Here is a 27,322-nt window from a genome sequence, read left to right on the forward strand (position 1 = left end):
TTACATTTTTAAATATTAAAAAAAATTTCGAAATAATTTTGATTATTGTTTACATTTTACATAGCGTTTACAATGACAAGAAAAAAGTAGTAAGCGAGGATTTTTTTTATTTTTTGGTCAGACAAAATTTGTCAGCGAGAAAGTTGTGTGAAAATAGATGAATATTTTTTTTTGTAATTTATCATTTTTTTATTGGAAGTTTAGTTTAGCCTGTAGTAGCGTATGAAGTGATGAGTGAACGTTTCTGCCGGAACTGTAGTTGGCGCATTGGCTCACTGATACCGTATTAACTCAATAAATTAGTTTATTGTGCAATAAAAATACCTTTACGAAAGAACCAAGTTAATTTAACTAATTTATTAGTTTTAAAAATATTGTGGGTTTAATTGTTATTGCAATTATATACTTTATCCGTAGCAATAACTGTATTATTTACAACGGTGTTCAACTCACTGTTGTTCACTCGGTGTTTACTCACTTGTATTCTATGTTTAACCACAGACAATGGATACGTTTCTATATAGAAACGTATCCATTGTCTGTGGTTTAACTAACTATTAATATTCAGCAATTACAACATATTTTTATACAGATAAATGAATAATGAAAACAACGAATATATTTTTTAACATTTTTAATATTTGTACGAATATTTGTATTTAAAATTTAGCATTATTCATTTTAATTATGTTTTTAATATTTAACCTCTTCATCATGAAATGAGTATTATTACGGTATAAGATTTATCTTACTAGCGTGGTAAAATAGATTTCTAGTTATTTGATAATATTTTTTCGTGGATTTTAAAATTGGAAAATTAAAAACGCGTCACTTTTACAATTACAGATGTACTGCTACTATAACGTATTGTTAATTACTCTCAACTTAATAGTTCCGTTTTCACTTCTATCGGTAGTCCCACGACTGCTACTGTTTCTTTTTTTTTCAGATCGTGGCTCTGACGAGTCCCAGACAAGAAGAAATATTCTATCCTAATTTCCTGCTCCCCATAGCACCCATCCATCCTTACACTCTTCCGTCTTTGGCTAACACTAAATTGATAAAGCATCTTTGCTATACGCTTGTTATATGTGCACTTTAACAATTTATATATGTTCAAACAAAAATCAGATCTATTCATTATGTTGCATGATGTATTAAGTGTCACACAACTTCTACCACATCCAACAATATTTCTATAGAAACAACTGCTGTGCCAATGTACCTTGGGGCTTCATGACGCTACCAAATCCTCTTTTATAAGTAAACTGAAGAAACCAGTAAAGTGTATAAACAACAACAGGTGGTTTGAGAAAGTTAGGTTATAAACAATCAACCGTTTGAAGTCAGAAGGACATAAATTTAATTTTGTAGCAATTGATGGTTATTTAATTATTATAATAAGAATATCCACTCAAGCTGTTTAGTATTTCTTATTTTTACTTTTATATATATATGTATTTTCATGCAAGAGTAGAGCTGAATTATTGTAACAAAGTATTACTATATTTTATTGCTAAATAGATTTGTTTGCCAGTAGAATCATGGAATCAAACATTATACTAAGGTAATAAATTATGTATTGTGTAACAGAGTTAAAAAGAATAGTAATTGTCCTTAACAGGTTTTAGCTAGATAATAAAGAAATCACAGTGTGATTGGTAATCATATAGGCTAGTTATTAGTCATTGAAGTGTATAAATTAGTGAATGCAAAACTTGGCACTTAATCTGGTGTGAATCCACTAAGTGTTTGTTTGTGTTAACAATTTGTGTTGTGTAATTACATAACCTGAATTTTCTTGAAATTAAAAGAAATGGAGGGCATTCTCCTTATAAATTGATCATCAGCCTTGCTTATTTTGGTGAGGGATTATATTTTTTGTTATCTATGAAGTTAAAGGCCGACCTAGCGAATCACGAATATAACGTTATCAACGTATTCTGCTTATCCTCATGAACAAAAATATATATGGTTATAGGGGGTATATTCGTAAACAGTTAAGTTTCTAATACTTTTATGTTCTGTTTGTGTGCTGTTTGGATATCTGTTTACTTCAATGTTATCTGTGGCGGGACTGATAGCATATCTGTTATCTGAGCCCTCCGGGTCTGTGGTCAGTGCTTCACAAGTTATCATGTACTGTAATTCAGATCAAGTGAGTGCTATCAATCATGGATCAACTATCCAATAGTTTGACGAATCATAGTGAATTGTGTGTGTCGAAGTGTTTTGTCGGGCATGTTAGGAGTTTACGTTTTGACTGACACGAGATTATTTTCTTTGGTACTTTGGGATTATACCGACCACACCAGTATGAAGAACACAAAAATATAAATTTATAGAAACAAACATGATAGAACGAAAAAAACAACTCTTTAATTACAAAATTACAAACTTACAAGCATTTCCAGGTATTGTGATGTATTGTTGTCGCTGTTATCTTACCTTTCTTGAGAATCCTGATTACGGCAGGCCGCGCGGCATCACATGATTTGCACGGTACATAATTGCCTTTCCATTACAATTCAATTTATATTTCTGATCAGCCCCTCTAGAATTTGATATTTTACTGATAGGTACTATCTCGAGGGATGTTTTTATTTCGTTGACATCAGCGCGGGCATCAGCAGCACCCTCGGGCCGGAGGCACTCGCATTTTGGGTGGCGGAATGTGATCAAGAATAAAAACAAGTTTTGAGTGTTCTTTCAATAAAGAGTTTAGTTTTAGTTTGGTAATGTTTGTTTTTGTTGAATTTTTGTGTTCGGAGAAATGTAGAGGTAAAACACGGAAGTACAACAAAGCGACGCACCATCTGCACGGGCGGCGAGACTCTGCAATCACGTTATTTACTAGACCGCTCGACTTTGACCTCTGTCTGAGGATGGGGAGGGGTTTGCGATAAAACAATTCCTGTTTTATATTGACGAAATATTGTTCTACGCTAATCTAGTAATCAATAGAAGCAAAATGTCAAATAACGATTCATGTCTGTGTGTGGTCGGTATAATACCAAAGTACCTTTTCTTTTTAATAGAACATGGAATTTTAATAATAAGTGTATTTGTTTGTCGTGCGGTCACATATTCTTTTAAACTGGGAGACTTTGTTGTATCGTTGTTACAGAAAAATTTGTAAAAGTACCAAAAAAAGAGTATTAAACATTGGTTTTAAAATTGGCCCGGGCAGGTTCCTTTTTTGAAAGAATGACATAGAGACATATTTTGGTTTTGGTGACTACGTTATTGCATTTGAAGCCACAGAGAGTATGCTATATTTCGTTTTAATTTGGCATTTCTGGACATTCTGTGATAGACTGGTATTGTTTCTGCCGCAAAGTGTATTTCCATCACATCTCAACAACGTTAAAGAAAATTGGCGGTCGTTGAAATTGATGAGGCCAAATTTGAAAGGAGAAAATACAATCGCGACATAAGAATTCAGGGACAGTGGGTTTTTGGAAGAATCGAAAGGCAGAGCAGAGATTCCTTCCTTGTTCCTGTTGAACATGACAGGGGCACCCTGCTTGACGTTATTAAAGAATGGGTTCTGCCAGGTACGACAATTGTTAGTGTCTGTTGGAAGGCCTACAACTGTCTTGGTGACGAGGGATTCAGGCATTTCTCCGTCAATCATTCCATTAATTTTGTTGACCCTGATAACAGAGCACATACAAACACCTTTGAACAATACTGATGAGAAGTCAGGGTGAACATCCCTCATTATGGTGTCCAAGGTCATCATTTTGTCGGGTTCCTGGCAGAATTCCTTTTCAAGGCCAAATACCCCCTCCCACATACCAGGCTCCACCACTTTTTTGTTGCTGCCACTCAGCTCTATTCGCTAACACACTAATGATAAGTGTTTTCTATTAATGTCCATTTATATATTAATATGAGGGTCTTTCATGATTTATTACGTTTTTAAACTTTACATAAATTTCTTTGCATTACATTTCAATTTTTATTTTTGATCAGCCCCTCTAGAATTTGATATTTTACTGATAGGTACTATCTCGAGGGGTGTTTTTCTTTCAATGACATCAGAGCGGGTTACGGCAGCACCTTTGACCGGAGGCACTCGTCTCAACCCGATAACAACTAGTTAATTTGTAGCTCGCAATTAAGAAAAACATTGTTCATTTGGGTCACAATTCTACTTGTTTCAGTATTATTTTTCATTTACGTTTCCAAAAATGGTGCCGCATCCGATGATGTTATCACGAGGTTGAATCATTGTTACAAAAGGTCACATGAGGCCTGATGCGGATGTACAACAGGGAAATAAAAAAAAAGTAAAGAATGTCTTATTTTACCAGGCGAAGTTAGGGCTAAGAAGCCCTCTCTTACGCTTAACCTGGGGACCAACGGCTTATAGGTGACTTCCGAACCACCACCAATGACCGGGCAGGCAGGCTTGCAAGGACAGGATCGCTCAGCGGTCACCTATCCAAGCAGCAGCCACGCTCAACGTTGCTTGATCAGGTTATCTTGCGATAACCGCCGTACCCACTACACTGTGTACACTGTGACATTTGGCTCTATAAACAGTTATTCCATTTTTTATGTTCTACAACTTCGTTATTTCTCATTTCCACCCTGTCAAACCTTATATTGTTTTGTTCAGTAGGATGATTCCAATAAGTTAATAACGCGAAACTCGTATTTTGCCACTCGGGCCGTTACTTTCACAATTACCTTTTTAACTTAGATTTTCTTACTTAAAATTGACCACCACAGACACAAGTTTTTTTTTTTTTTTTTTTTTTTTCCTTGGGGCGGCCTACTGCCATGCACTTAAGCCTCAAGGGCCTTTTGCGCACCCCGAAAACACCATGAGGACTACCAGTCTACAACTTCAGCAGTTCAACAAACCGCCGAAAACAACCTATCAAGTCCTCCTGGGAAAACTCGCCACCCCTGTTCAAGCTACCAAAGATGGCATACCGCTCTCTTGCTATTGCTGGGCAATCAAAGAGCAGGTGCTCAGCAGTCTCCTCCTGCTCATTACACCTTCCACAGAGCGGATCCTCCTGAAGGATACCAACTCTGTGTAGATGCTTCTTCAGGTGACCATGCCCCGTAATGAGACCAATGACCTTGGAAGACATTGATCTGTTTAATGAGAGAAGGTCCGAGGCCACCTTGGAGGAAGGTGACTGTAATACCATTCTACTCACTCTCAAACCCGGATGCAACCTCCACCTTCTCCCATGCTCCGCGCGAATCCATTTCGAGACAACCCTAGAGGATTCACACCTTGGAACACCGCAGAATGGTTGAGGGCCCGTCATAATTGTTGCTGAGCCCTGGTTGGCCAGGGCATCAGCTCTTTCGTTCCCAGAAATCCCCTTATGACCAGGAACCCAACAAACGGTTACATTGTTGATTCTGGCAAGGGAGGAAACGGTCTGATAGCAATCAGTTTAAAATAGTTGTATCACCATCAGGCAATTAGATAGACTGAAAGTCCTCCTGGTCAATCAGTCTGTAGCCTATATGGTTAGCTGATACTGTAACATTTATTTAGGCTGCACGTGTGACATTTGTTTTTAAATGTCAAAATATGATTTGAGGGGTAGGCCTAATTGTAAACTTAACGGCTGGAGGTGCAAAATACAAATTTCACGTTATCAACCTAGTACTATAGTTCTCTTGAACAAAATAATATAAAATTAGAGGGGTGCAATGGTCAAATAACTTAGTTATAAAACATTAAAAGTAGAACTACTTTCCTTGCGTGGAATAATATTTACAAAACTGTGGAAAAACACGGTGACCAATGAAAAAGGAACAAATTAATTTCCTAATATTTTAACTGTTCACGTAATCCACAATAAAAAAACGTAAATAACTTTCAAAACTAATTGAAGCTATTAAAGTAATGCAAGTAATGGACGCCAATGTTATCTAAGAGGCAGTGAAGGATACAGGTAGTGTCACCGTGCTCGGCGCGTAGGAGAGGGTGGCCTGAGAGACAACGCCAATGCTCCCACTCCACCTCCCCTAGTTTTACTCGGTACAGTCAACTCTAGCAGGTCCCTCTGGCCCTCGTGTCTTCCACAACAAATTAAAATATCTTCGTTATTTTATCAATGGAGGAAACACATTTATACTAAACAGTATGAACCAAAATATTTCTTTAAATTGATTTCATAGAAATGTTTAAATAATATTTCTTTAAATCCATGACATAATTATTGTGATAAGGTATTTCCCTCTGATGGTTACAAATAACTTTCTCTCTGCGTTCAGATTTTCAATACTCGATTGCAGGCTTGAGACTGCCGGAGGCCGCATTAAAAGTTATTTACATATTTTAAATACTCACAAAACAATATTTATTATATACAATAATTACAACATTGTGGGATTAAAGATTCCAAAGTGATATATTGTCCTCCTCGTTGTCCATAAACAATAATGGGTGTAGATTGGAAATAAACATTTAAATCAACTCTTCGATCCCTGACAAATTCCCGTCTTCAATGTCATCTTCAGAAAAGTCACTGTTGTCCTCTTCACTGGACTCTGCACCAAGATCGATAACAAAAGATTCAATGGTATCTTCTAGTTGACTTTGAACTCCTATGAACTTCTCTTCCATTTTCTTCACATTTTCACATATTTTTTTCCAGTCCATTTCAGTTATGGTTTCAAACTTCTGGTTCACAAGGCGCTCAACATCATGTATGTTGAAAGTCACATTGTGAGCTGCAACCCAGTTTTTTACATCAGCCCAGATTAGCTCTATGGCATTGAGTTCGGGATGATATGGAGGGAGCCTAAGGATGTCGTGTCCATGTTCTCTCATAATCTCGTCAATTTGATAGCGAATGTGCGCCAGTTTGTGTTGCCTAATCAACTCATAGAGCTCCACCTTCGGCGATGACGATGAGAATGCAATATTCTTCTGTATCAGCCAATCTTGCATTTCTGATTTTGTGTTCTTCGAAGTTGGGCACTTATCTACTTGGACATTGTGATAAGATGGATTGTCAATAACCACAACAGTCCGAGGAGGTAAATTTGGAATTAATTTTTCCGTCAGCCATTTAAAATACATCTTGCCGTTCACATTGTCGTGATAATCTCCTGTTTTTATGTTGGCTCTCCACATTGTCAAACAGTTTTTCACGAAGCCCATTTCTCCTCCTGCGTGTAGAAAAATAAGTCGCTCGCCTTTGGACAATGGGGCCGCCACTCCTGCATTTGAGTCATCGGACCAACCTTTTCCGGAAACGTGAGCTGAATCGATGTAAGATTCGTCCGTAAAAACTATGGGGCGTTTCTCCTTCCGGTATTCTTGAATTTTTCTCAAATATACAAATCGTTTGTAAGCAACATCCTGGGTTTCCATGAGAATATGTTTGTTTGATTTGGTCTTTTTCCATCTGTAGCCCATTTTCCTAACAATTCTTCTCAAACTCGAGATAGACCCGGTAAAATGTATTTCACATTCGAGTTTTGAACAAATTTTCTTCAGTGTTGGTAGACATTTCTCGATCAAATAAAAATTGTTGATTGTCCGTCTTATAACACCAAGATCAAAATCATCGAGTCCAGTCACCTTTTTTGGCACCTTTCTCACTTTGTTTGGAGTTTCAAAGGAAGTCGTTGTTTCAGCTAATTTTCTTTTTTCGGCGCTTATACGGGTTAGAGTTTGTCGCGAAACACTGACAGCTGTTGCCACTCTTTCTCTCACTTTCTTAGGGTCAATAACAAATGTTCCCTCTTTACCCTCTCTACTCATAAAATCCATCACATTAGAAATAACTTCATGTGTCTGACTTTTCAGAACTTTGCCATCCAGCTTCGACTTAAATACAGTCAGTGTTGCCATGCCAGCAGCTCCAAAACTTCCACAAGTATCACAACATTCACAACACAAACACAGGGTGTTGACCGCAAACAGGAGCAAGAAAGCCATAATGAGCGTTGTGAGCCTAGCTGGAGTGGTCGCTTTCCAGTGAGACTGTACCGTGACTTCTAGTGCGGGGAAGGACAGTAGTGTGCGTGCTCAAATGAGGCGCTGAGCACGGTGACACGGCCTGTACTGCACGGAACATTGGTTGACGCTCTACAGAGCTGTTTTGACCACTGAACACTCAGATAAGCTATCGGGAGCAGATATCAGTGAAAATCATAGATAACAATAAGCACAGTACACAATAAGACAAATTAAAATTTACATTTACATTATTAAAAAACATAGATGTGATCTATGATTATACCCCCAAAAACCACATATATTTTTGTTCAGGAGGACGAGCAGAATATGTTAATAATGTTGAAATTTCGATTGGCTAGTCTGGCTGTTTTTGGCTACTGATACTGATTTGAGGAATAATTAAGTTATCCTTTCATAATTTTAACCTTTATGATACTCTCCTTTTTTTTACCCCCACCAAAACTAATACGTCTGATGATCGATTTCTATTGTAGGGGGTGATGGCACTCTCCTAAAGGGAGGAACTCGCAAGTAAAGTTTACGTTGCATATTTATTATTAGACATGGGGATGTACTTGTAAAATAAAAAAAAATCAGATCTTGGAAAATTGGCTAAACACTAGATCCTGGGAGTAACTGAACATTCCTCTATGGATTTCAAGAAAACCCATTGCTGTTGTAAAAGCAGCTGAGAAAAACATTACATCGGTTGCACTACACAGTGTAGAGTAAATTCAGATGATTTTTCATTTTTAATACAATTGCGGTTTATAGATTATTTACAAAAGTGTTTGGGAAAACTAAAGAAAGACGAAACATTCAGTAGACTAGAAATGATGCTCACACAGTCTACTAGAAAGATTTAGAACTGTTAGGAGGTGAAATTAAAAGCAGATCACATTTCTGCCCTGGACTTATCACTGGCCATTAGGACCAGCTACTGCGTGATGAGATATTCTGTCACTAATCTGCAGTGGGTTTACCTTCAATATAACTTTTAAAGCTTATTTAGACATTAATTATTATCTGAACATTATCGAATTCTAACTACAGTATGGGTCACACACGCACCTATACAACTATATGGAAGTTAGCCAGCAGCCAGATGTCGTGTCACCAACCTGGTGTAACGAGAGTGTTACTTCTGTGGTTTGCTTTCTCTGTGGCTAAGTTTATTTACTGTACAATTGTCCCTTAGAGTCCTGTGTGTTAATAATCTGTTTGTTTAGGTGTAGACTGATATATGGAATATATAAAGCCTAAAATTAGTTTTAATATTATGTGTGATGCAACTAGTACTGATTTATAGATGTTTGGCATTACACTTTGATTTGATTAGGGTAAGGTTCTAGATGGTGGTTTTGAATGCATGTTTAATCAAAACAGAGAATAGAATAAACTTAACGCTTTAGACTATTCTCAAGAATTGATTATTTTGTTTGATTGATTGTTTACTTATGGATAAAGATATTTGTTACAGATTGGACACTGAATAAGATCCTACAGACATAAACATGGAACAAAATTTAACTCCAGAACAGAAGGCTAGAATTGAGCTGAATCGAAAACTTGCTCTTGAAAAAAGAGCAGCAAGACTTGCTGCACACACGTCTCAGTCGCCTGTACAGAGTTCAGCAGCTGGTGGAAGTTTAGCTGGTTCTTCAAGTAGCCTTCAGATAACACCAAGGATCAGTGCCACAGTGCCTGGCACTTCAACTAACAAGCCTTTTAATAGAAATGTCTCCAATGTATCTGATTCTTTATCTATTACCAATAAGTGTAATTCTCCTTTGATGAAACATCCTCTACATGCTTCCTCAACACACCAAAAAATTCCAAATTCTCCTAGTAACGTGAATACCAACTATCCACCTCTGGATGTAAATTATTCTAAGTCAAACAATTCTGTTAAAAACTCAAGCAGTGCTCAAAGCTCACTGAAAATTGATGTTAACTCAATCTATGTACAATCAAAACCGATCAATCCAATTTGTGGAGTTTGTAGATTGATATCTAAAGAACGGTTCACAGTTGATATAGCATTTCATCAACCAACAATTGATTTGTTTCGATCAATAAAAGGAAAAGAATATGGTAAGATTGTATATCACTATGTTATTGGATATTAGAAAAAAATGTTTAACCGCCTCTAATATGGGATGATTTTTAATATTTTTAATTGATGGAGCCTTTTATTTTGTCTCTGCACCCATAGACATTATTGATAAGCTTTAGTTGAACCATAAAGGGATTGATTATTATTGCAAATCTAAACTACAGGCTTAGTCAATTATTGTCATTCCATATCAAATCAACTCATTTTTGTTAACAATTAAACTCCACCTAAGATTTTGATTAAATTTGGTACAAAGCACGTCAAAAATAACCTTCAAATAAAGAAAAGCCAGTCCGTTTAGAAATTAAGAAACATATATTTTGTTGAAACTTTTAAGTCATTCCTTAGCTAAATTTTAAGCTAATGTTTCAAAAAATAGTAAAAAAAACTGAGTAGTATGGTTTTAAATAATTATTGTACCTCGGGTAGAGAGAGATAGATGTTTAATTTTCTGCAGTTATAATGCTCTTTTCACTAAGATTACACCATTCTCGATTCTGCTTAGTAGAAAAAAATATTTTCATAACATTTTTCTACATCAAAATTTTTGTTACAAATGGAAGCTTACTTTGAACATTTCCATAAAATTAGTAGCTTATGCTGCGTATTGTTTGCATTGGATCATTCCCCAATATGTATTTTGAATAAAAACCTCAAACAGCTCTACTATTCTCATTGGTATTGTTTATGTAATATTTATTAATGACTTATTTATTTATCAGCAAAAATATCAGCAATTTCAGTTTTAGTCTAAATTATTCTTGCCGGGCTGTAGAAGAATATTAGATTATAAAACAAGATCATAAAACTAAGCCCAACTCAATTAAGAGTATTACTGTAAAATCTCCAGCCCCAACATTATTCTAAGGAGTAGGATTTTATTGGATATCTAAAGTTTAGTACTCTTAAATTCAAGTTAAAAGCTTGTCATATTTAAAAAAATTCAGATTTATTTATTTTTAGTTTCAAACATAATATTATGTTTAAGATAAACTGCAAGTTTTCAGGAAAGTTTTACGACAGTGCAACATAATGCATAGTACATTTTAAGGGTGCTTTTTTTCAGATTCAAAAACAAGATTGTGGACGTTTCCTGTGTCAGAATATTCTAATCTCAAAAAGTCAGTGGGTATTTTGAAACCTCATGTTGTTATTGGAGATTTACCAAAATGTGTAGTGGAGGTAAAATAATTTCTTATCAAAATAATTAGGTAGTAAGTATGATTAGTAAGTATTTTAGTGTACCATACTATAATATCTAGTGTGTACACTAAGAACTAGTTGTATTGGAAATAATATTCTTTTGTTACCAAGTTATTTTTATTTCTAGTTCAATGGTTAGAGTGATGTTACTTATATTCTTAAAACTATACAGGGTGTAACAAAAATCTATACAAACTGTAGGATATAGTTCCATGGAGCAAGAGGAGTTATAAACTAAATAATAATAATTTCTACTGGGTATCTTTGGAGTTAACAGCTACTTTACTGCAAAATGAATAATTATTGTGTAAGCTGTTTATTATTACCCATATGTATACATACAATAACTGACTTGGAATGTAGTTTATCAATTGAGGCACCATTAGAAGTCTAATTAAAATAAGTTCTTATAGCCATCCAATAAGTTTGTGACCTATATGTGAATGCTCCATTAAGACCTTCACTGTTGCTCTGTACTGAATGAGACCAAGGTGTCTGTCACAGTCAATGTGTTCAGGTCTGACTGGATTAAAAATCCCAGAAAACTTTAAACTTGAGTTCATTTTGTCATTAGGCCTACACGATAAACTGAGATAGAGATACAAAATCTCCTTCCAGAAACCCTACTAATAAATAGATATTTAAATGTATTGGGTTGAATTAATTTTTTGCACACTAATTGTTAGTTACAGATGTTCCGGAACAGTTATGTAAATGTTATGTGACAATTAATTGTTAGTTACAGATGTTCCGGAACAGTTATGTAAATGTTATGTGACAATTAATTGTTAGTTACAGATGTTCCGGAACAGTTATGTAAATGTTATGTGACAATTAATTGTTAGTTACAGATGTTCCGGAACAGTTATGTAAATGTTATGTGACAATTAATTGTGAGTCTTAAAATATGGTTCTTAACAATTTCTTTGTTTAAAGTTTGTTGATGAAGGATTATTTGAAAGAATGGTATAAATTGAAGATTTGCCATTGTTATATGTTACTTTTTATAACATACAACGATTGAAAATGTTCGAGATCCTATTATTCTTTCTTAAAAACTAGTGTTGAATCTTTTACATTCGTGTTGAATAAAATAGTATAAGCTGCAGTTGTTTAAATAAAAATATTTGATTTTATAATCATACAAACACAACATAATATAATTTAAACACAACACACACAAATTAAATGAATACACAAATTAAAAACTTAATTTACTAATATCATAGTTGAAAAAATCAACAATGGAATAAAATTCTCCTACTTTCAACCATTTATTTGAAGTGAGTTTAAAGTGGACTAAGCACAGACAAGTTTTTCTCTAAAAGTTTCAATATATTTCAATATAAGTTTTTGTTTATTTAAAGATAATACTGTTTCAAAATAGACATTAAAATCTCTTGAAATACCTAAGTTATAACAAACAGCATGTAGAGCAGCATGATCGGATAAATGAGGGTCAGTGACTCTACAGACAAGTAATAATATTGTCTAAGCAACACCTAACCTTGGGGGTTCATTATACAGATAGTATAAGTTAAATGATGTTAATAGATCTGAAAAGTTGTTATTAAGATTGGGATATTTCAATGTATTTACATTATAATCACCTGATATTACATAACATGATTTTTTGATAAGTTTTATTTAGAAATTTTATAAAATTCTCAAAACAACCTATAAATATATTAAAGTCCGTATCTGCAGTACAATATATCGTTGCAACAACAACATTCAAATTTTGCAGGTAAATTGCTGCAATTTCAAAAACTTTATCTACACAAAACTCTTTTGTACTTATGGTGTGAAATTCAATATTCTTTTTAATAAAGACACAAAAGCCACCCCCTACCAGAGGAGCTGTCTACAGTAACTACTGGTTAAGTTAAAACCTAATGGAATGTACAGTTCATGTTCTTGTGCCTTCAGACAATGTTCATTCAATGTGAGAATATTGAAATCATAGTCATTTAATCAAATGTTTAAAGAGTCCAATTCATTCCTAACCGATTGAATATTCAGATGATATATATTAAAGAAATCCCTTATGAATTGTTGTTCTCTTTGTAGTTCTTTACTGTGATACATATCTGTTTACTAAGCCATTTCTTCCTATAACTGTTCAAATGCATTCCATGTTGTTTTCTTTCTGCTTGACCAGCTTACACGAGTGTTACATTTAAGAAATGTTCACTTAGAGCTTTTAACTTCACATTCGTTTCATTAACTGTTTTATTTACACATGACCAGTCCACTAGATCGTACCTCTGGTAAATCAACTAGTACAAATGTGTGGTTTTGTGGTTTTGCGTGTTGGTTACTATGAACTCTTTCTAAAGTTTTATTTAGTGGATTTAACCCTGCCTCTGGTTTATTTTTGGCATCATTTGTACCACATATTATACGAAGTAATCATCTTTTCACAGGTTTTCTCCATCAATGTTGTGTAAATCAAGGATTTCTTCAGATCTCCCACCTGGTTTAATAAATCCAATAGCTTCATGTGTATCTTGAGATAATCATGTGTATTGATAATTTGATTGTGACGGTGGCCGCTTATTATACTGTAGCCTTGTTCTTTTATATATGGTCTATCAGAGTGTCTTGTTACAGACTTTTATAACTAAGGCCAAAAACTTCCAACAAGACATCAATAAGGTGGACATATCCAGGGTGGATGAAAACTTACTCAACACCATATACCCATTCCAGATGGAAGGAATAAAGTATGCATCTTAGTTATATTAGATAGATGTGTTACATTTGTGTAATTTTGAGAGAAAATCATTCAGTGAAATCCTAATAGTGTGAATTGGAAATTCCGTTGAAGTATGCATTCTACAATTTAACATCTAACAGTCTAGAAATATTGGTACTGGGTTGTTAGGTCAATTGGTAAATTATTGATGTAGACTAGAAAAAGAATTGGACCTAAAATTGAACCCTATGCGACACCATAATCTGTGTTTTCCCAATTAGACGTAATTTTAAGTGGGAAAAACTGTCATTCATGATAGTTCTCTGTTTTTCAAATATGATTCTAAGTTTAATGCTTTTCCTTTAATTCCAATGTGAGATAGTTTAGACAAGAGCAGTTATGATTTACACAGTCAAAGGCCTCGGATAAGTTGCAAAAAATACCTGCTGTAGACCTTGACTCATCCAAAGCCCTTGAAACACTATTGACAAAGGATGTAAGAGCTAATTCAGTGCTTTTATTTTTCCTAAAACCATACTACTTATTATATTTTAATTTGTTGATTTAAAAAAAATGTTGTTATCCTATAATATATTGCCTTCTAATATTTTTGAAATATTGCTCAATACTGATATGGGTCTATAATAAGATATTTTGCTAGGTGAATCGATGGGGGAGGGGGGAATTGTGTGAGGGAACTATACAAGTAATCACACATATCTCTGTATCAGTGTCATCTTAAGTAGTGTTGATTTTAAAAGATTTTGTGCACACAAATAGTTTCTCTAAAAATGGTTCTTATTCATAATGTATCATTAATGCAACCAGATAAATTTCTGTATTGCAAAAAACTTTAATAATCAAAATTATATTTGTAATGAAAAAACGGTTTTATAGCAATATTTTTATTGGATTTTCTAAAATTTTCAGGTTTGGTGTGTCTAGAGGTGGAAGGTGTTTAATTGCTGATGACATGGGCTTAGGGAAAAGTATCCAAGCCCTTGGAATTGCAGATTATTATCGCTCCGACTGGCCTTTGTTGATCGTTTGCCCTTCCTCTATGAGGTAATTTTGAATCAGGTCTTTAAGTTAGTACCTTTTACTTGATTGGATATTAGGAATGTATTCATTCGTTTTGATGAAGGCGGATATATCTGGTAAAGACTGTGTTTGTAGCAGACAGTTGTAGATATGTCTACGGTTACGGTAACATTCTTTACAGGTGCTTTGCAAATATACAGGGTGTTCACAAACTTCTTTGGCCGATGGTACTCATCATTACAAACAAAAAAGTCCTATAAACATAGTTTGAAAAATGTGTATATTAGCCACTAGCCGCCATTTTGTATTTTGTATAAACAAATTAATATCTCTAGAACTAGTGAAGCTAAATATACAAAATTTTGCACATAAATATTAATGAATAGGAAAAGGTTCATTCCTTCGCGCTGCTTGCTCTTTTAGAAAAAAAATTAACTCGAGTAGTTCCAAATTTGAAGGCCAAATCACGTCAGTGTCCCTGATCACTAATAGGTAACTCTAAGCAATATATGACCGTCTGGCGGTTGCCTGCTCCCTATAACTGCTTTCCGGCAAGAAATTCTAGTCATTTCCTTTTCTAATTGACTATTGGAACATTATATTGTAATATGAGAAAAATCGAGGTTGACCCATATATTGCTTAGAATTACCAATATTAATATATTATGAATTATAATAGTGATATATTATTAGTTATAATATTAATATATAATTAATAATTATAATATTAATATATTATTAATTATAATATTAATACGTTATTAATTATAATATTAATATATTATTAAATACTGTTAAAATATATACAGTTAAATATTATACTGTTAAATTTCAAATAAATACAACATATATTTTAGAATTTACAGACGAAATAAATTTTAGTTCATTTATTTACTTGGATTTTGAAAGTATAGAAATTTATAAATTTTCATTTTTAACTTGTTGATAATCGTATAAATGAAAAGTAGTTTAAATGTTACAATATATTCGGAAAGTTTAATAAATAGTGTTTATAAAGTGAAGATTTTAGATAAAAAGCAACTACTGCAATGAATTAGAACTCCATGTAACAGCATGTTTTTTTGTTAGTGGATCACTCTTAGATTCCATAATGTGATAGTCCTTTGTAAGGTTTCAGTGGGAAGAAGAAATAAGAGTACGGCTGCCGAACTCAGTGCCTTTGCATCGCATTTTCGTGATGACATCAGGAAAAGATAATGTGGATGGAGCACAAGTTCTTATTCTATCATATGATCTCCTATCAAAAAAGAGAGACGTAATAAAGAAAATGGGTTTTGGAGTTATCATTTTGGTAAATAGCATATTAATCTGACTAATTAACTGTGTTAATCAGGGTGGCCACCTGAGTGGAAAAACCGAGAATAAGATGGGGATTTAAAGAAACGGGGATACCGGGAATAAGCCGTAAATCTTCCTTTAGAACTGGAAAAATCTCAAAAATAGTTTTTCCGTTAAAAAAAAAAAAAAGAAATCAAGAAATAAATCGTCTTCTAACTAAAGTTTGTGTATCGCAGACCTCTGACCGCAATGCTGGACTGTAGTCAGCTCCATGGTAGAGCTGTGTTGTTGATTGTTTATTCTATTTATTTTTACAAATTGGATACATGTAGTAGTTTCCAAACATTACAGAAAGGAATGTTATTAGGTATACATGATGTTATGTCGACGTATTGAAAGACACAGATAAAAACTAAAGAGCTTAAAATAGGTGGTAGGGATGAATCATCACCAAATTTCTCGTAGATTGCTAGTGACAAAATTTTGCTAGACCACCGCAGATTCGTGACATTTCTTGCAAATACAGCTGGTAACAAACCCTTCACTCTGCGTTAGGATTAAATAGAGTATCACAGTAGTTAATTTGGTTTCAAAATGGACTAGAGAATCGAAAGTTTCGGCTGGGAAAACCAGGAATTTGAAAAGAGATTTTAAGTGGGCCACCCTGTAAATGTGTTTTTAAAGAGGATAGAAATTTGAAAATCTGATTATGTATCTAACTAAAATTACTTGAAGTGTTATTTTTGAGATTTTTGTTCTGAAAATAAATTTCTTGACTTCAAAACATATGTGTTGATATAATGTTCTCTGGACAGGATGAAAGTCACTGTATTAAAAGCCCCCCCCCCACCCCCCCCCCCCCCCACCCCCCCCCCCCCCCACCCCCCCCCCCCCCCACCCCCCCCCCCCCCCACCCCCCCCCCCCCCCACCCCCCCCCATCAGATAATTACAATATGGTTGTGATATGAAGTTTACACAATTTTGATAACGATATCAAAAATTAAAATTTGTTTTCTTCAAAACACTTGTAAATTTATTTAAAGGTAAGTGTTTGTTGCAGTCTGGAACTCTACAATGGTATAAATTGGTTTATCTTTGAGCCAAATAAGTGTTGTCTTTTTTAGGTCTTGGAATCGTAATTTTTAAAGCCTTATGGGAAGCATGGTGAATAGTCTTGCACTAATATAGGAAGGTTTTCTGGAGAAATGTGTAGTTTTGTGTATCAGTAAGAAGTCATTGCCATCTTGTGTTGTAACGATCATTAATAGTCATCATTCTAGGCAAGTTACCTTGTGAAACAGCATGAGTGATGACTTCAGTGATATAGATAAATAATCACTGTGAGAATGCCAAGTGTCTTAAAGTCCTCTCAACAGCTGACTCGAGGTTTAAGGCTGCCAGGAAATGCACAGCGGTTTTGTGTAACGAGAATCTTTTGAGATTATCAACTAAAGAGCTTCCCCAGAGGATTATTCCATAATGAATATGGGATTCAAAGAGGGCCATTTTTGTTGCTGTTAACAAATCAATGTTATGGGGCAATCAAAACTATTTTGAGCCTACCCCTTGCTAAAAAAGTTAAATTACAACTAAATAGAATTTTAAGCAAGTGGAAAAGTCAATATTGCATGACTGATTGAATTAAAGCAAGAGTAATTTCATAGCAAATAATACGTTATAGATTCATTCACATGTTTTCTTTTCCAGGTTGTTGCCACTGTGTGCTCAACAAACATGTGCTGCATGCCCACAAACAAAGTTTTTATGACAAGCTTAATGTGCCACCCAAACCAAAAAAAACCAATGTCTCCAATTTTTAATGTTTATGGCACAAATTAGGCCAACGCTTAATAAAGAGTATCCCGAAAAGAAAATCACAGGTATGAAAATTATTATTACGTATGGTTAATTTATTACAATAATTATTTCAACGTATGCTAATTTTACAAAACTGTTTTACAAACTTTATTTTTACAACAGTCTCAATAGAAGAAGTCTTTGAAGAAGTAGATTTTATAGAGAGACTTTTAAGTCACCATCCTTCTCTTGAAGTTTAATTACAATTTTCCAATCCTGTTAACTTTTTGATGAGACAAATTCAATGGATAATAAAATGGACACCTGACTAATGCATTCTAATTATGACATCAATTTATTATCATAAGAAAAATTAAAAATGTGATGCAGAGAGAAATTTAAATTTAAAAACCTTTTATGAAAAATGTATACTTTGATAATTAATTAATTATCAAACCTCAAAACAACAAATGAGACAACTTTTAACTGTTTTTTGAAATTAGAAAAACAATCCATCAAAATTTGTTGTTGTCATGTATGATAAACAATTATATTGCAATGGTGGCTTTAGGTAGTGGGCGAATCAAACTATTGATCCATATGTCAACTTCAATAATTTTTAATAGTCAAACTAAAAAATGGTTTTAATAGTCTTTGATGGTCATATCATGGAGGAAAAGTTGTCGAATACATTTTTGCTTCGTTGATGTGTTAGTAGTTTGTTTACTTTCTCTTTGGGAACAAATTATGTTCATTTGCAGTACTATTTTGTGGGAGAGAGTAGAAAGGTGTTAGAACAGTCTTCAGATTTGGTATTAATTATTGAAGCAAATTATTTTTGAAATAATTTAGTTTTATTCACGCAGGTCAGTTGTATATGTGAGGACTTTAGCATGTTCTATTTATTTTATATATTAAAAATTAGAATTATTTTATGCACATTTGTAATTGTTATAAATTGTTATTTAGATTGATCTGAAGTAAGGGAGAATAAACAAAATTATTATTCCATGTATTACAAAACAGTATAAAATTTGCATAAATATGCTGCAATTTGAGATTTATCAATATCAAAATCAAAGAATAAAATAAACACAGCAAACTATACCTTTCTAAAACTAAATACCATTTTTATCAATTTGTAATTTTTTCAATTTTTAATTGTCTTTTACCCGATTTTGTAAAACATGGTCTCCTAGAGTGGATTGAGAAAGAAAAAAAGTTTTTAGCTCACTGTATTTAAAAAAATAAACTTTGAAAATTGTTTAATTATGATTATACAATACATTATGTTTATGAAAATATCATTTCATGAAAACCATATTTGTATGAATACCGTTGTAAAACCAAGAATTTTTCCCCAAAAAGATAATTATTCAGTTAACAATAGATTGGTTTAAACAACAACTGTCCTTTGTGTGTTTTATTAATAAAACAGCATTGCAAGGAGTCAATATGGAATCTTAACTTGAGTGTTATTTTATTTTATTTGTATTTTTTAGAATTGGTCAAAATAGGATCAGAAAGATGGGCAAACGTTGATTCAAAGCTTAGAGATCAATTAACTCAACAGTACAAAGAAGAAATTATAAATTACAATAAATTAAAAACTGAATATGAAAGCAAATTGTCACCAGAAGACAAAGAAAAAATTAAAAGAGCAGAGCTTCACAGTTTGGATTTAAAGGAACAAAGAAAAACCAAAACAGGTAATGTTATTCTATAGTAAGAAGTTATTAATTTTGTTATTCTTTCGTAAACTTTACTAATTATAATTACTAATCTAAAAAAAAAATATCATTAACTTGTATGGTTGTCTATGGTCACAAAAGCCCTAGAAAAAGTTACAGATTTTAATGAGAGTTAAAGAAAACCCCAACCAACAATATAATGGGATTATGACTTTTGTCACACAAAATTTTGGTTAAGAAACTATTGATGCGTTGAAGACAAATAGAATAGAATATAAAAACTCTCTTTATTGCAGGAATATACAAACTCATATATCAAATGAAATCAAACAAATAACACATGATTAAAACAGTTCATAAATAAACAATAATTACAACAATTACAAATCTCGAATCTACAGAATTTTCAAGAAAGATTCAGTTTGAAAATCAATACTACTGTATTTGGATCAATATTTGTGACCATTTTTGACACCTACATTATTTATAAATGCAAATAGCTTTTAAAAAGCCGTTTATTTTATTGGTAATAGTATATAGAACATTATTTTTTTTTTTATGGAAGTCAGGAAAACTTCTTCAAGCCACTTTGTTGGACATGCTGTAAGTTTTATAGTAAACTTACTGAAGTGTTAATCCTCAGCTTTATTAAAGCTCACCGGTTTTTTCTATAATATTACCTCCACAAGTCTGAAACAGATGTTCCAGTCCTGGTTGAGAACTTGTTTAGATTCATTTTTCTTGAATTTATTTTAAGTGTTTGTACTAACTGCTGATCCAGAGCCTAATTCAAAATGTTCCTGGTTTGTTAGTTTTATATGTTGTTAAATATAAAAGTCAACATGTAATGACTAAAGACTAAAAATGAACTTTAAGAGGTGGTGGGAGCTGGTGTATTTGGTTAGCACCTTGGTAACTTTAACCCTAGAACTGTTAATCGACATAATTATGTTCGGTTAATGCCGCTTTTGTGGTGTTAACCGTCAAAATTTTTGTCGATCAAAACATTCCCTCCTATAATTACTTTTTATAATATACTCCGGTAACGTATCGATATAATTTCATGCACCATTGGATTCGGGAAGAAAAATGCTAAGGAACAGATGAGTTTTATTCCTCTTTGTATTATGGTTATGACGTAGCAAGCTTTGTTATTTTGAAACGTAAAAGAAAACGCGACGCCGTTTGTTGTGACCGCCATATTGCCGCTGCCGTTTCTGTATCACTTTCGTGCCGAGCTGTGGATATTTGTAAGTTTTAATAGTTTTACGCGTGTTTTAGTGTCATATTTAATGGGTGTAGTGTGTTGTTTGATGTCGTAGTAGTGTAAAACATATATATTTTAGAATAAATCAATTTCTATTTACTGAAATATGTTTGAGAAATTACCGGCTTTGTGTAGGCTATGGCAAAATGACTTGGCTAAAAATTCATTTCACATAGTTTGAATATTGTTTTCACTTTACTAAACGTTATTTATAGCACTCTTTTAGCTCTGAAGTAACTATTTATTTTTGGTAAATAGATAGTTTTTCACAATAAAAATATATATTTCCTGTAATTTCTTTGGTTATATATAATAATTGTTTGGGTTATTCTCTATTTTTTTAATATCTTTAGTTATATTTTATAGTTTTTCTAACTACATAATATTTCCTATTACTTATAAACCATAAATTTATAAATTTTGATATAGTACAAGCTTTAGAAACTATTTTCATATTTTGCTGAATGAAAATTTTTTCGCAAAATTTTTGAATAATGGCAAAAATTTAACCTTTTTTACTTTTCAAAAAATAATTTATGGTAATTATTTCATTACTACTGTATATTCTATTTTATTCTAAGTAATAAAATATGCAAAATAACATGTATTCATAGATAAATGTATTTGAAAAACTTGTTTTACCAAAGTCTTACGTGTACACCCGATTTTCAGAATTTATACGCATCGCTGCTTTTTGTTCCATAGCTTTATGATGCTTTCATAAATGTGTATAATGTTTATGCTTTTCTGGAAACTAGATAAAATTTGACACAGAATGGCTATCTCACTTATAAATATTTCTCACACTTATAACTTCATTTGCTAGGTATGGTCCCCCCCAAATTTAAGAAATATTTTTCGTAAATTTTATATTTGATTAAAAAAAGTGTTTTATTAGAAAATTTTTGATGGTTAATTTTACAATATAGTGCAATTCTACGTTTAATTCTGAACACAAAAATATATACTCTTATTTATATATTGCTTTTATTTTATATTTTTAATAATTTTTTTATAAAAAAACTTTGCGCGAAGCTCCAAAACAGCCCGACACTACAGGATGAAATGACCGCCAGTTCTAGGGTTAACGTAGCCAAAAAGATATATTAATAATTTTTTAGGATATTAAAAACCCAACTACAATGGTGTACAAAAATGGTACACAGAATCTTCCATAGTTTGTGGCTCAGTTTCATTAATCTGTCCATATAACTAAACACAATCATAAAAACACTTAAATTTTACCCATTATAAAAATTACCATATTTTTAAAAACAAAGTAACAACTACATAATACAATTTTAAACCCAGGATTTTATCAAATGAACACCGTTTTTATAGACAAGTGACATTTCAGAAATCGTGTATCGTTCATTTTTAATAATATATTATATAAAATTACCTTAAACAATGTCCTTGTCATCTATTAGCTTCACTTCAATTCCTTAATATATAAGTGAACCATATTATTGTACCGTTATTATAGTACATATATTGAATTTGTATGGAGCTAATACTTTATAAATTAAAACAACTTTTCGGAAATACTTGATTTATTCCGAAATTTAAGTTCACCAAAAAGGTTAACAAAGTTTACAAACTTGTGATTCGATTTTCTTCAAAATGTCACTCAATCGAACAAATCTAATTAAGAGGTCTGATAAAAAGGAATTAAAATTTAAATTAAACTAAAAATGTATACTTCTCCAAAAATGGTTTAAATTAACAAAAACAAAATAAAAAGTTCTCTTCTCAAAATACTCAAAATTAATATAAAACACAAAACTTGATATTTACTTTATCACCAAAAATTTAATTCACCAATACTTCAAAAAAATTTGAATTAAATTTTTCAGACTCTGAAATATGTGGGAAACTTTAGAAATTTTAATTACAGTATTATAAAAATAAAATATATTAACTATACGCTGGTACGGGACTTACTACTTTGAAGATTACGGAGGCAGATCGGAAACTAAAACGCACTAAAGAAATTAAATACTTGAAATTGAATTTACACGCGATAAAATAATTACTCTAAATCCCAACTATAGGGTTAGAGAAAGAACTTCAGCATCTTAACTGGACCGGTACACCTTCTCGTGGAAACTCCAAGACTCGACTGACTCCCTCCCTCTCTCCAGCGAGCCGGGTCGGAACGTATCACCGTAGCTCGATCAGCTGATTGACCGGTCTAACTGAACAAACAATGTCCACGCACCGCGTCTAGTTAACAAGAGCCTACTTCCTACCGCGATTCAGCATAAATAATTAGAACTATGGTACATTATTATGAGTATTTTTATTTGCATTTAAATATTACATTTTTATCCCAATGCCTTTTACTAATTGTGATAAGACCTCTTTCTCCAATTTGTAATTTACCTCAATATCACTTTTTTATATAATTCATTTATAATTGACTTTTTTCACATTTTAAGAAAGTCAAATTTAAAGAAAGTCATTATTTATTGTATAAACAAATCCTGTGTGTATTTTATGTATTAGTTTATAAGTATATAACATGGATATATCTGTATAGTAATTGAAATATGTATATATCATCAATAAGTATTAATGATTACGTATAGAATATTTACCTAAAAACTGTATGAACGAGTACTTGTTGTAAGATACTAAGTAGATAAGTCATACTGACTCCCACCACCTTTGATTTCTACATAAAAATGTGTTTCATATCTTGTAATGTAATTATTATTGTATTAACTAAAGAGTGATTGTGATTGTGATCAACTAAGTATGTACCAGCACTCACACAAAGTACACCCACTGCAAAGAGTCTTCCTTGTTCTAAAAACCATAACATAAGTAAGAGCAAAAAACAAACTGGGAAGGAGAGGAACCATTTCAGTGTATCTCTCCAAGTAGCCAAAAACAAAGCTCGGCATGAAGAACCTGCCAATGTAGAAACAGGCTTGAGAAGGACTACTGTAAATGAAGGATTAATTGAAGGGATCAGAAGAGAGAAAAAACCACCACTGAGTGCTAAAATCCTCCCAAGTGGAGAAACCCTTGAGGAGTTTTGTAACTAGAGAACTTGAAGCCCTCAAGGGATGCTCAGAAAATGACCATTTTCAAACCCAGCAACGCCAAAATAAACCCATCAGTAAAAACTTTTCTAACCAAAGTCAACCCCCACAAATATACATCAATATGGAAGTCGCCTCAAAAAATGAAAACGCTTTTTTAGAAAACTGCCAACCAAAACAGGAAAGACACAAAAACATACAAAACCACAGGATTTTCATCAACTCCACTCTGAAAAAAAAGGACTCAGCCTCAGAAATCTCAATTTTCCACCAGAATATAAGGGGACTGTCTAAAAAAGTTGAGAGGCTAAATCATTTTCTGAAACCAGTTGCGCCCAACAGTACTGATATTAACTGAACATGGGCTAAATCAAGATAATCTACGCTCAATATCAATTCATGGATATAAACTAATTACAGCTTTCAGCAGAGGCAATCATAAACTTGGAGGAGTTGCGATATATCTGGAGGAAACATCAGGCATTGAGGGAGAAGCAGCGGATAATTGCCAACTACTGCATAGAATTAGTGTGTGAAGCAGCCTTGATAAAGATCAAAATTAACAAACAATCACTACATATATTGGGAGTTTATAGACCTCCAGGAGGACAAAGTAAACAAGCAATCGAGATGATAGCTAGTATCCTGGAAAATATTCGAGCAGAGACAAATCCAATACTTTTAATGGGTGACGTTAATTTTGACAGACTAACTGACAATCCAGAAAACCAACATTTTGAAGAAGAGCTGCTAAGTCATGGAATAATACGCCTCCCTCTCCCAGAAACACGCATAACTAACACTTGCAAATCATCTATAGACTGCATATGCACTAACATGCCCAATTCAACTGTCAAATTCAATATTTTTCAAACAGGCTTATCAGATCACACAGGCCAACAATGTCTTTTACACCTAGAAAGTAAAATCCCACAAACATCAGTGAGTGAACACAGAAGAAATTTCAGTAAAACAAAATCTTCAAAATCTTAAAACGGAGCTTATGAAAGTAGACTGGAGCTGTGTGTATAATGAGCCTGATGCTGAAGAAATGTACAATGCCTTTTACAGGAATGTAAGGCTGAATCTGGACTTAACTTGCCCAAATAAGAAATCAAGAACCAAAAAAAGATCTAAGCAAAATGGCAAGTACGATGAAGAAGCCAGGAGATTGAAAGAAATTTTTTCTCAGGGCCTTTCGGAAATATGAAGTAAACTGGCAATGCTGCAGATAAGGCTGAAATGATCACTAAGAAAAAAGACTACGACCTCAAGCTTAGAAACCTTAAACGTACTGCAGCAACAGAATACATAAATAAATCCGACAATAAATCAAAAGCACTGTGGACCATAATAAACTCAGAGAAGCAGGCTAAAAATCCAAGTGTAACACCTCTTCAAATGGAAATAAATGGTACATTTGAAAACAATCCCTCGTTGATTGCTGAAAACCTAAATAAATTTTTTGCAGAAGTAGCAGAAAATACACTGATAAAAAACAGAAATGATCTGCATTATGTCCCGCAGTCAATTCAAAACCCTCCCATTAGGCAATACATCGAAGTGTTCAACTTTGCTCCAACCAATGAAAAAAGAAGTTTTAGAAATAATTAGCTCTCTCAAATCAAAATTATCATGTGGTTTGGATGAGGTACCATCCAAGGCTGTCAAGCATTGTGCTGAACAACTCGCTGCCCCCCTTGCTGCTGTGATAAATAAATCATTTGAACAAGGACACTTCCCATCATTACTAAAATTATCGAAGATTTACCCAAAACACAAGACTGGAACAACTACAAAATTAGAGAACTATCGGCCAATCTCATTGATATCCACATTTTCAAAAAATAATAGAAAAAATTGCAATCAAAAGGATGACTGAAACATCTGCAAAACCAAGAGCTGCTAACAAAACATCAGCACGGCTTCTTAAAAGGAAGATCAACACTAAGTGCATTAGTCAGCCTAGTTGAATGTGTCACAGATCAGCTGGAGGACAACAAACTTGTAGCAGCTGTTATGGTTGACTATAGCAAGGCTTTCGACTGCTTGGGGACACGACCTCATTCTAACTAAACTGGCAACTCTAGGTGTCAGGGGAGGGTCGGGGAACTGGATAGCGAGTTACCTAGAAGGACGCCAACAGCTTGTAGAATTACAAACATCAACAAATGGTAAGAAGACATCCTTCAAATCCACCTTTCAACCCTCAAATAGAGGAGTACCACAAGGCTCAGTTTTGGGCCCTTTTCTGTTTGTCCTTTTTACCAATGATTTTCCAAATTCCATAAATTATAACTCTGTAATGTATGCCGATGACACTACTCTCCTTCTAACCACAAATACTGCTGAAGAGCTCCACTCTGACATAATATCATCAACGCAAGAAACACTTCACTACTGTCTCCAAAACGACCTGGTAATAAATCCAAAAAAGACAACCTGCATAAACTTTAGTAGGCGACTGGACGAGATACCAAAAATTCCTGATCTCTTGGTAGAAAAAGAAGCCAAATTACTGGGAGTTACCATAGACTCTGATCTTTCCTGGACTACTCATGTCAATAATTTGAGCAAGAAGCTGGCATCAGGAGTTTTTGTTGTGAGAAGAATGAAGTGGATTGGAGGACTCGATATAGCGAAAGCAGCCTACTACGCCTTGATTGAATCCCACATTAGGTATGGTTTGATAGTGTGGGGTGGCACAACCAAACAAAACCTAAATAGAATCCTAGTCCTACAAAAGAAAGCAATAAGAACACTTGCTGATCTAAAACCAACAGAGAGTTGTAGAGAATCTTTCAAAGCACTAGGAATTCTAACAGTGATAAGTCACTATATCCACACTGTTGTTACCCACACACACCAGCAGGACTACAGACGAGGGGAGAATATCCACCACTACAACACGAGACGAGCAAAAGACTACATACTTCCACTACACCACACTACACAGTACAGCAAGAAGCCGTCGTACATCGGACGTAAACTGTATAATGCACTACCAGAATCACTGAAGAACCTGAACACCCAACAACTGAAGAGACAACTACAGGACTGGCTGGTGGAAACGACCGCTATACACATTGGAGGAATTCTTCACCATGACACAAAACCTACTAATTTTGTTAAAGCAAGAAGCATGAAGACAATTCTGTATTTTGACGCCATTACATTTTCTTGATGAAATTGTAAATAAAGCATTTTG

General features: G+C 33.5%; 2 protein-coding genes across 2 annotated transcripts; one reads left to right on the plus strand and one right to left on the minus strand.

The window, feature by feature from the left end:
• Positions 1-1,288: 1,288 nt before the first annotated feature.
• On the plus strand, positions 1,289-26,190 carry LOC124363335 (SWI/SNF-related matrix-associated actin-dependent regulator of chromatin subfamily A-like protein 1). The gene is made up of 8 exons (XM_046818583.1): positions 1,289-1,567; positions 9,432-10,045; positions 11,134-11,249; positions 13,884-13,996; positions 14,899-15,033; positions 16,141-16,321; positions 17,124-17,145; positions 26,099-26,190. The coding sequence occupies exons 2-8, from the start codon at positions 9,466-9,468 to the stop codon at positions 26,188-26,190; spliced, it is 1,239 nt and encodes a 412-aa protein (XP_046674539.1). The 5' UTR covers positions 1,289-1,567; positions 9,432-9,465.
• LOC124363334 lies at positions 6,449-7,405 on the minus strand. Its single transcript, XM_046818582.1, has one exon. The coding sequence runs from the start codon at positions 7,403-7,405 to the stop codon at positions 6,449-6,451; it is 957 nt and encodes a 318-aa protein (XP_046674538.1).
• Positions 26,191-27,322: the final 1,132 nt, after the last annotated feature.

This window comes from Homalodisca vitripennis, chromosome 5, assembly GCF_021130785.1.
Source record: "Homalodisca vitripennis isolate AUS2020 chromosome 5, UT_GWSS_2.1, whole genome shotgun sequence".
Taxonomy (NCBI): Eukaryota; Metazoa; Arthropoda; class Insecta; order Hemiptera; family Cicadellidae; genus Homalodisca; species Homalodisca vitripennis.

Excerpts from the sequence above, each read along its gene's own strand:
- LOC124363334 (XM_046818582.1), bottom strand. The coding sequence starts at position 7,405 with ATGGGCTACAGATGGAAAAAGACCAAATCAAACAAACATATTCTCATG.
- LOC124363335 (XM_046818583.1), top strand. The coding sequence starts at position 9,466 with ATGGAACAAAATTTAACTCCAGAACAGAAGGCTAGAATTGAGCTGAAT. Across the intron at positions 15,034-16,140 it reads GTTTGCCCTTCCTCTATGAG|GTTTCAGTGGGAAGAAGAAA; the intron begins GTAATTTTGAAT and ends GTCCTTTGTAAG. Across the intron at positions 16,322-17,123 it reads GTTTTGGAGTTATCATTTTG|GATGAAAGTCACTGTATTAA; the intron begins GTAAATAGCATA and ends TTCTCTGGACAG.